The sequence below is a fragment of the Mirounga angustirostris genome, unplaced genomic scaffold, assembly GCF_029215605.1.
Source record: "Mirounga angustirostris isolate CCGP_5_RB_7025 unplaced genomic scaffold, mMirAng1.0.hap1 SCAF_14, whole genome shotgun sequence".
Lineage (NCBI taxonomy): Eukaryota > Metazoa > Chordata > Mammalia > Carnivora > Phocidae > Mirounga > Mirounga angustirostris.
This window is the reverse complement of record NW_026991722.1, coordinates 72,839,490-72,850,036: the sequence shown is the minus strand read 5'-3', so window position 1 is coordinate 72,850,036 and position 10,547 is coordinate 72,839,490. Positions and strand designations below refer to the sequence as shown.

The 10,547-nt window shown below is 45.8% G+C and overlaps 1 protein-coding gene across 1 annotated transcript; it reads left to right on the top strand.

Annotated features, from left to right (window-relative positions):
* Window positions 1-2,647: 2,647 nt before the first annotated feature.
* On the top strand, window positions 2,648-8,514 carry SNRNP35 (small nuclear ribonucleoprotein U11/U12 subunit 35). Its single transcript, XM_045887833.3, has 2 exons — window positions 2,648-2,786; window positions 7,646-8,514. Exon 2 carries the CDS (start codon window positions 7,649-7,651, stop codon window positions 8,387-8,389), a length of 741 nt encoding a protein of 246 aa, XP_045743789.1. The 5' UTR covers window positions 2,648-2,786; window positions 7,646-7,648; the 3' UTR covers window positions 8,390-8,514.
* The last annotated feature ends 2,033 nt before the right edge of the window (window positions 8,515-10,547 follow it).

The window sequence follows — 10,547 nt, the reverse complement described above, 5'->3', positions numbered from 1 at the left end:
CCCTTAACTTTTTTTTTTTAAGATTTTATTTATTTATTTGCCAGAGGGAACACAAAAGCACAAGCAGGGGGAGCTACAGGCAGAGGGAGAAGCAGGCTCCCTGCTGAGCAAGACACGGACTAGATCCTAGGACCTTGGGATCATGACCTGAGCGGAAGGCAGACGCTTAGCCGACTGAGCCACCCAGACGTGCCCAGATGTTTTAACTTATGACATGGATTTGGGGTTTGCCGTTTGTAGAGCCATAAGGTTAGCCATTTGTTCTATTTAAAATTTATTTTTGTTATTAGCCAATCATCTTTGCCAATCTGTTGGTGGTGGTGGCTAGATCACGAGGAGTTTTGGTCTGTTGGTCAGGGTCATGTTGTCTGACCACAGTTAAGATTGAAAAAAGGAAGTCCTCTAGAAACACTGAATTAAATAATTTGATCCTTTATCCAATCTAAGGGTTCCAGAATTTTGGACAAAACCTTTTTCGAATCTATCAAAAAACTCTAGAACAAGTTCTTCCTTTTTTGTTTTGTGCTGCCTTCTAATTTATTTGAGGTGCCCACATATGGGGAATCATTTTGATTAAATTTGCAGCTATATTAGAAGTTTTTTCTAGGGCCTCATTATGAGGAAGTTTAAAATCCTGCAGGGAGGTCTTCCTATCCAGCTTTATTTATCCATTCTTGGGCCTGTAGAGGTCCAACGAGCATGCCTATTAGTTGGTAAAAGTCAGAAGGGCTTGCATTAAGGGCATTGATAGTCCAAATTGATTGTCAGGTGAACTCTTTTGAATTTTCTTTTGGGTTAGGAAAGTCTTTTGCAAGATTAAGAAGTTCTATTTAGGACCAGGACGTGAAAGGAAGGACCTGATTATTGGGATTAGGACAAGTAACTTTGACTTTGAAAGGTGCTATGATGTTAGTTTTGGGAGGATGGATGGCGGCAGGGCTGGGGAAGGAGAAACTTCAGAGGGGAAAAAGGAAGTTTGGAAAGATCTGCATATAGCAGAGGAAATAGAAGGCATGCTGTGGGGGACAGAGAACTGGAAATGGAAGATGTGGAGTAATTTCTGATTCAGTGTTGAGTTGTTCTAATTGTTTTCATCTTTCTTTGAGTTTTTTTCTTTCGCAGAGGCTATGACTGACTAGGTTCTTTTGGGGGCTTCTAAGTACCAATTGAAGATAGGCTTCCATTGATTTTGTGAAGTATGATAGCTTCACCTTTCCAATTGTGCTCTTAAATACACCAACTTAGGGATATCAAAGGTGCCCCAAGGAGGCCAGTGAAGTTTTAAATGATATTTTGTGATCTGAACCCAGGTTGAGGAAACTTACAGCTCCCGGGGCCATAGTTTTTTTTTTAGCATTTTATTTATCTGTTTAGAGAGCGAGTGAGCACGAGCGAGGGAGGGCAGAGGGAGAGGGAGAGTAGCAGACTCCCCGCTGAAGGAGGAGCCTGGGGCAGGGTTCCATCTCACAACCCTGAGATCATGACCTGAGCTGAAGTCAGATGCTTGGCCACGCTGGTGCCCCGGGGCCATAGTTTTCATCTGTACAATCAGCAGGCTGATCATCAAAAGCTCTGAGAGACTGGTACCCACTCTGTATTGGAGGAACCCTGCCCTGAACTGCTAACAGTTCTGAAGTGAGGAAATTTCCTCCCCCCCAAAAAGTCTCAGGGTGCCTGACTGGCTCAGTCCATGGAGCACGAGACTCTTGATCGCAGGGTCGTGAGTTCGAGCCCCACCTTGGGTGTACAGATTATTTAAAAATAAAATCTTAAAAAAAAAAAAAAAGGAAAGAAAGAAAAGTCTCCTGAGCTCTTCGGAGGTGGGGGGTCGGGGATATGAAGGACCATGCCCGTCACTACCACCCCCCATCACAGGAGCCACCCTAAGAGAAGCAAAGCGGGGCTGTGGTGCTCACTCTGGCAGGTCCGGAGGTCCGCAGCAGGTGCCTAGACCGCTTCACGTTTTTTCCTCGGCTGCTCCACAAACTGTTAGGGAAAAACCTCAGGAGCGAGCCTGTGAGCGAAGACAAAGCGAGGAAAAAGGAGACAACTCTTTATTTAGGTTTGCAAACTGCGAAGCACCATCCGACTCAGCGGGTGTGCCCGTCCCTAGAGGCGTTTTTTAAGGCTTGTTTACCCCAGCGAGGGAGAAATTTCCGTTGGTATGGGTTGCCGAGTGACCGGTTGGCTTTCTTTGCTCAGGTCTGTGAGACGCAGGGAACTTTCCAGGTGTTCAAACCGCGGAGGGTTTACCGTGATTCCGAGAGGGGCCGCTCTTCGGGGAACTCCACAAAATGGTGGCTGGTGCAAGATGGAGTCAGGGTTGTCAACGCTTCCCTGGGCGCTCTTCTTCTGCAGTGTGAACCAGCACACGCACCCTCTGAACACACCGTAACATAATCCGACCCCCAAAGTGAGTCCGAGAACCGACCATCTCGCCGCGCTGACAGATCCCTTCTCTACGGAAGGCGAACGGTTCGGCTCCTCCCAGACCCCTAACCGCACATTCGCTAGTCTTTCAACTCAATCGTTCAATTTAGCAGTTTCTGTCGTCGCGCAAGAAGTTCGAAAAACGGGAAAGCCCGTTCTCTTCGGCGATGATACACCCTCGAGGCTCAACACACGTGGATGACATTTCCTAAAAGCAAAAACGAGAAGCACTGCTCGTGGCGAATCGGCTTCTTCCAATATAAAGGACCGCTCAGGCAGGCGCGAGGAGTCGCTGGCGCTTCGAGTCCGTGGAGTCCGCTGGCTAAGGTGGGAAGGGAAGCCCGAGCCTTGCTGAGGTGAGTGGGAGCGGCCTGGTGGCAGCAGAGCCCACGCCAGCGGGAAGGACGAGGGAAATTCGGTCCGGACGGTGCGTCCACTCGTGTAAGGGCCGCCATGTTGGAGCCTGGCAAAGGGGGAGCCCTTCTGGGGTTGTGGTGCGGGAAGCGGGGGCGATAGCTCGGGTGGAAGAAGGGCCTCTTCTCCCCCTCTCCCACTCGGATGGTGAGAGGTGTGCGGGGCGGGGGGCAGCCTCGAGGGCCCTCGGTCAAGGCTGAGGTGCGGCGGGGCTACTGGGAGTATATAGGCTTTTCCCCCCAGACTTCCGCCTTCGCGGCCGCGGCGCCACTGCGCATGCTCCGGAGCGCTCCGCGGGTCCGACTTCAGTTGACTTGGATGCAAAGCGCGGGAATATTCTAAACTCGGCATTTAGTTTCTTTTTATTTTTATTTATTTATTTATTTATTTTTAAATTTTATTTACTTATTTGAGAGAGAGAGAATGAGAGAGAGCGAGCACATGAGAGGGGGGAGGGTCAGAGGGAGAAGCAGGCTCCCTGCCGAGCAGGGAGCCCGATGCGGGACTCGATCCCGGGACTCCAGGATCATGACCTGAGCCGAAGGCCGTCGCTTAACCGACTGAGCCACCCAGGCGCCCTGATCTGTTTAATTTCTAATTATAAAGCACGTTCACGGACACTGTCTTACCTAATCTTCACAAAAACCTAGTGAAGTGGCTTGTAGCTACGTTTTACAGTTGACTTAAACTTTGCCCAAGATCGGACTAGGTCTTAAACCCGGTGTTCTGTCTCCGATCCCGTGATCTTGTTCACTTTCACACTTTTGTCTTTAATTAAGATTAGTTTCCCCATCCACCTTCATTCCCCACCATTCATCTCTCACATCTCATTCCCATTTATGAAATAATGACATTTATCTAAAAATCCAAAGAAACTGTAGGAAATCTCAACATAATGCAGCGGAGGGAATACTCCCAGAAAGATGAATGAGAAGCCGTGAAGCCTGCTGCTCTTTTGGCATTTAGTTTTTGTGTGTGTGTGGTTTTTTTTTTTTTTAAGATTTTATTTATTTATTTGACAGAGAGAGACACAGCGAGAGAGGGAACACAAGCAGGGGGAGTGGGAGAGGGAGAGGCAGGCTTCCCGCTGAGCAGGGAGCCCGATGCAGGGCTCGACCCCAGGACCCCGGAATCATGACCCGAGCCGAAGGCAGAAGCCTAACGACTGAGCCACCCAGGCGCCCCTGTGTGGTTTTTTTTAACCCCCCTTGGCATTTAGTATTTTTTAAAGATTTTATTTATTTGAGAGAGAGAAAACAAACAAACAAACAAGCGGGGTGGGGGGGAAGGGGCAGACGGAGAGGGAGAAGCAGACTCCTCACTGAGCAGGGATCCCCATGTGGGGCTCCATCCCTGGACCCTGAGATGGTGACCTGAGCTGAAGGCAGACAACTTAACTGACTTCGCCACCCAGGCACCCTGGCATTTAGTATTGATAGAAGTATACCCATGAAGGAGAAACAAAATTCAGACTCTTCCTTTGTAATTCTCTTCAAATTTTAATTTGAAGAATGATGTGGGAAACAAAGGCAGAAGAAAAATTATTAAATGTCCTTACTACCTACAGCCCACTGACAAGTCCTTGAAACAGGCAGAGTGACATTAGTCTAGGGGCTCAACTGCCTTGATGTTGATACTTTGCTAAAGGCAAAAGGCAGTCTTAGCCCAAACCCCAGGATCCTGTAAGTCTACTTTAATATATAAAAATTCCTTTGGAAACTTCCTTTATCTCTACCCTCTCAAGGTACGTGTTGGCAATCATCCCCCAAGCATATGACCCACCAATATACATCAAGGGTCTCATGACTAAGGTTTTATTAGACAGTAATAAATTACGTTTCCCAGCAATAGCTAGCCCCCTCAAGGCCCTGGAAACCTTGCTTCCAAAATTGCTAGAGACTTAGACTATCCCTAACCCCTTTCCAACTTGAAAGTATATAATGGGCCACTCCTCATGACCCCAGTGCAGCTTTCTGCCCACAGGTCCTGTCCCCGTGCTTTAATAAAACCTCCTTTTTGTACCAAAGATGTTTCAAGAATACTGTCTTGGCTGTTGGCTTGGAACCCTAATGTCTTTGCTACATCAAATAATTCTTAAAGCTTTGGAAAGGAGTTCTGTGTAGAATAGTATCAGTTTTATTTGATGGATCTTTTATGACCTTTTCTTGTTGGTTGGGGAAGGGATTCTTTCCTCAGCCTCAAAAACACAGAATCCTCTTGGTTTTTGTTGTTGCTGTTGCTAGCCCCATCTTCAAAGTTTTATATTTTGTGACAGCCATCTAAGAAAATACTAAGAGCTCAAGTCAAGTTCTGGAGTGGTAAAAGCCCTTGAATGTAACTCCCTGGCAAGGCTACTTCTTAGCCTTGTGATTTGGGACAAAAGAAAGCTTTTTGTGTGTCTCCATCCTCATCTGAAATGACAGTAATAGTAGAACCTCCGTCCTGACAGTGTTGAGACGTGAGGGGAATTAAGTGCTTAGCATTAGTGCCTGGCACCTCCTAAGTCTTCAGTACAAGTTAACTATAATTATTATGGTCCGTGTGTGTGTGTGTATGTGTGTGTTTCCCTGCAGCCCTGTGATGGAGGTTAGGGAGTGTGGTCTAGAATGGTAGGACCAGTAGAATGGAATTGTTAGAGAATACTAGAGCAGGGAGAGAGTCAAACAACACAGTGCTCTCTCTTATTTTCTTTTTTTATCATGTGGAGAAGTTCCAGCCATGAGAGAGAAGAGACACAAAGTGAGTTAGAGGCAGCACCCAGACGGGACTGAAATCCTCTTTCGTCTCGTTACTCCCGCTGTTTTATCATCCTTTTACCGATAAGGATACCAGAGGTGCCTTCTCCAAAGTTGCTGGTTACCGATGACAGGCATATATGCTCTCCTTTTACAGTGTGGTGGCAGACAGTATAAAGTTGTTTTGCTTCTCAGTTCTCAATAAAATCATCCTTTTTGTCTGATTTGGACACAAAAGAACTTCACTGAATTTTGACTGGAGTTGGTTCAGTTCCTCAGTATTCATCAGGAAGTATCCTAGAATCTGGAGATAAAGTAAAGCATATGCTAGACTAAAGAGTGTTTACTGTGTGTTAGGGGGGAAATGTGATTGGTATTAGACGAGGTGCCCTGAGCTGTGGGACAGATAAATTTGCTTCCTAGGGAAGAGGCTGGAAGCTGGGCTTGGAAGGACCAATAGAATTTCCGTAAGTGGAGCTGTGGAAAGGAAGAAAGTGTTCCCAGGAGAGGAAATTGCACAGGGAAAGACCTGGAGCTGGGGAATTAGGGCACATTTCAGGAATGGGGAGCAATGCTGGGTAAAATAGATTTTGCGTGGACTGTGGTAAGAGGCTAAGGGACAGTCAAAGGTCTTGAGTGCAGTGCCATTGACTTTGGATTTTATTCTGTGTTTGGTCTTTTTACTGGCAAGATAATTCCATAGTGCACCCCATAAATAATCACTCCCCCTACATAACCCATCAACCGAAGAAAAAGAAAAGCAAAAAGATCCTTGAGGAAAATATGAGTAAGAGGGGGAAAATTATAGATATTTTAATAAATATCATGGAAAGATGTTATGAGATTACTATATAAATTTGACAGAGCCCTGGTTTGTTTGTTGGTTTATTTATAAAAGTAAGCTCTATAACCCAATGTGGGGCTTGAACTCATGACCCCTAGATCAGGGGTCACATGCTCTACTGATTGAGCCAGCCAAGCACCTGGAGTCCTGGTTTTAGGGTAACAGATTTCAGTAATGGCTCTAACGTTTTATAGAGGTGGTCATGTGAGCAGTAGCAGTGTCTGAATTGTTGGCAAGCACTGTATTTATTATCCCAGCAGATTCACCAGAATGTGAATCAATTACCATGTTATCAGCCTCTCCTCTCAACTTAAACTTTCCCACCCTCTTTTAAAAAAAAAAAAAAAGACGTATCCTGTATCAGAAGGAATGACAACTGCAGTATGCTTGTGGGGCTAAAATCACCATTGCAATCAGTTCCCATACCTTAAGGCATGAACAGATTATCAGCCAGGGGACTGGGAAGAAATCCCATATTCCTTTTGAACCAGAGCGGGCTGCTGCTGGGTCACTGTAGTTTTAGCTTTGCTACCTATTGCAAAATACTACATTATAAGCACCATTTTCCCTTGTAGTTTTGTGTTTTAAAAAAAAGTCCTTACTTTATCTTTTAATGACGCATACCAAAACATTTGTAGATGAGCATGTAATATCTAGAATTCCTTCAAAGGAATCTAAGAGTGGGGATCTAAGTGGGGCACAGATGAAACAAGACTGGCCACGTGTTGGTCAGTCAGGGGATGAGTTTGTGGAGGGCTATGCCATTCTCTACATGGGTACGTGTTTGAAATTTTTGGCAGTAAAGAGTTTTTAAAAACACCATTTTTCATAGCAGTTCCCAGGCTGGTTTTCCAATGACCATTTTAGTCTGAAAGGCGAGCCTGGATTTTGATCCATGTTGCCATGTTATTATGTGGTTGGTAAGTGTCCTGATGTGACTAAATTGGATGATACACAGATGGATCAAATTCAAGCACATTGCCCTTTGCTTCTTCCCGGGATGGAGGGTGGAGCGGTGGGTGACAACATTCTGGAGCCCCACTGTCTGGCTTTGATACTCCTCCACCCACTTTGTAGCTGGGAGGCCTCAGGCTCTGGGTCCTGCTTCCTTCCCTATTGAAGAAGGAGTGAATAATAGTATCTACTTCGTGGGGTTGCTGTAAGGATTAAATGAGTAGCTCATAATAGGTGCTACATAAAGGCTTGCTGTGATCCTTCCTAGAACATGAATGATTGGATGCCCATTGCCAAGGAGTATGACCCGCTTAAAGCTGGCAGCATTGATGGCACTGATGAAGACCCACACGATCGTGCCGTCTGGAGGGCAATGTTGGCACGATACACCCCCAACAAAGGCGTCACAGGAGACCCCCTCCTCACCCTGTTTGTGGCAAGACTAAACTTGCAGACCAAAGAGGAGAAGTTAAAGGAAGTATTTTCCCGCTATGGGGACATCCGGCGGCTTCGGCTGGTGAGGGACTTGGTCACTGGCTTTTCAAAGGGCTATGCCTTCATTGAATACAAAGAGGAGCGTTCTCTGATCAAAGCTTACCGAGATGCAGACGGCCTGGTTATTGACCAGCATGAGATATTTGTGGACTATGAACTGGAAAGGACCCTCAAAGGGTGGATCCCTCGGCGACTTGGAGGAGGTCTGGGGGGGAAAAAGGAATCCGGGCAACTGAGATTTGGGGGGCGTGATCGGCCTTTTCGAAAACCCATTAATTTGCCAATTGTTAAAAACGACCAATACAGAGAGGGAAAAAGGGAAAAGCGGGAGCGATCTCGGTCTCGAGAAAGGCACTGGGACTCTCGGACAAGAGACCGAGACCACGACCGTGGCCGGGAGAGGAGATGGCAGGACAGAGAGCCAACCAGGGTGTGGCCAGAAAGTGACTGGGAGAGAGAGAGGGACTTCAGAGATGACAGAGCCAAGGGGAGGGAGAAGAGGGACCGAAGTAAATAGAGGCTCACCACCACCACCAGAACCCAGACGAAGACACAGCATAAATAGAAGCACGGAGAGATCTGTGTTGCTTTTATACAGTTTGAAACTATGTCCAGTGCTTGAATAAAATTTGCTGATGGTGATGAGGTCTGGAGTAAGTTTTCTTTTCGGTCTGGAACCGAGGTTCAAGCTGAACATGCTGATACTATGAATTTCTCTTCATCTTGTTCTAAGGACCCATTATTTAATAAACTTGGACAGTTTTGTCCTCACCAGCATCTATACAGAAGGGCATGTGGCAGTAGAGAATTCTCTTTTAATTTGGCAGTAAAGAATTGTTTTTGTGATTTTGATTCTCTCCTATCTGTTGGAATTGACCATTTTGGGGGCTTGGCAAAAAGAGGTGATGACCAAAAATCATTTGCATTGCTCTCAGACTCCTGGGAAACCCGAGTCTGATCAGAGTAACTTATATCTTTTCCATCTTTATATCTATAGTGTAAAGGCTTGCTGAGCTGAAATAAAAATGGGATAGAAAAGTGAATTCAGGGAGAATGTCCAGAACTTCATAGCAAAACCAGTGTGCGCAGTGGCCTGGGTCAGCAACCAGCTACTCTTGAACAAATATAACTCCAGTCTTGAGCCAAATGCTGACTGCCTTTTTTTCTTCGCTGTTTTGGGCAGGGAGGCTGGCATTTAAAATGAAAAACCAAAGTTGCAGGCCTCTGGGGCTCTGGTTTGTGAAGCTCCAAAGAAGTGAGCGTGAAACAGAAATGAAGAGAAATCTATGAAAGGCTTCTGTCTGGTTCTGATAGATTGATTTGTCTTCTCCCTCTTGGACATCCGGCCTCCCATTTGTTTGGGGGCTGGATATATTGACCTTAGTTTCTGAGGGCTTTGAAAAGTACCATGCTCTTCACAGGATTTTCACAGAAGTGACACTTAGCATTTTTGTTTTATCAATGGCTGTATCTTTGAAAGCTCAGGTTCTTAAAATTCAAGATGTTTCATGCAAAGTAAATGACTTAGTATCAAGACTCAACATATTCACGACTAGGTTTTTGCATTTGGAGTATGAATCTTGTTACATAGGGAACCTGCTCTATCTTAAAACTGTTAGCTGTTAGAACAGTTTTAGAAAAATAGACTCTTGGGGCACCTGGGTGGCTCGGTTGGTTAAGTGGCTGCTTTCGGCTCAGGTCATGATCCCAGAGTCCTGGGATCGAGCCCCACGTCGGGCTCCCTGCTCAGCGGGGAGCCTGGTTCTCCCTCTCCCTCTGCCTACTTGTGCTCTCTCTCTGTCAAATAAATAAATAAAATCTTTAAAAAATAGACTCTTTCCTTTGTAAACTTCCAGTGCAGAATTTTACCATCTCCCATGTCTCAAAAAACAGCCGCGCAGGAACACCCTTTTGATTTCACTCAGGTTTCACAAAGTGCTCCCTATTATGGCACCAAAAGTGTGTTATGGGCTAGAGTTGGTAGGTACTTCAGCTAAAAGAGCGCTCCACATCAAGGAAGCATGTGTGTCGAGACAGCATCAGAAGAAAGAAATCCAGTCATGGTATTTACCTTGTCCAAGCCAGCGGTTATCAACCCTGGGTACCAGAACATGGATGGATTACAAATATGCACACTCAGACCCAACCCTTGACATTCAGGCTTCATCTTGTATGGGCCTTGGGTAACCAAACAAAAAAAAATTGGTAGAGCCCCCACAGCAGGGACCTTAGCAGTAGCCACATGACAAAGGCATACACCCTATCACCTAGCAAGTAATTCTAGTTTATTCTGCAGACTGATGTATGTGTGCGAAAATGTGCAGTGCTGTTTTAGGCAGTAAAAGATTGGAAGGAAGCTCCCTGTCCATCACTGGGGCATGGACAAACATGAACAAATTATGCATCCACATGGTAGACCAGGGGTCCTTCGATCTTCACACTATTACATCTGGAAGATTCTTTGTTGTGGGGTGCTGTCCTGAGCACTGTAGGATGATGAGCAGCATCCTTGGAGCCTACCCACTGGATGACATAGCAGTTGTAACAACCAAAATACCAAAAACATCTCCAGACATTGTCAAATGTCCCTGGGGGACACTGAGACCCACGTCTTATGTACTGATGTGGTCATCTCCAGGGTATTCTAAGAAAAGAAAAGTACAGAATAGCACATA

Excerpts from the sequence above, each read along its gene's own strand:
- SNRNP35 (XM_045887833.3), top strand. The coding sequence starts at position 7,649 with ATGAATGATTGGATGCCCATTGCCAAGGAGTATGACCCGCTTAAAGCT.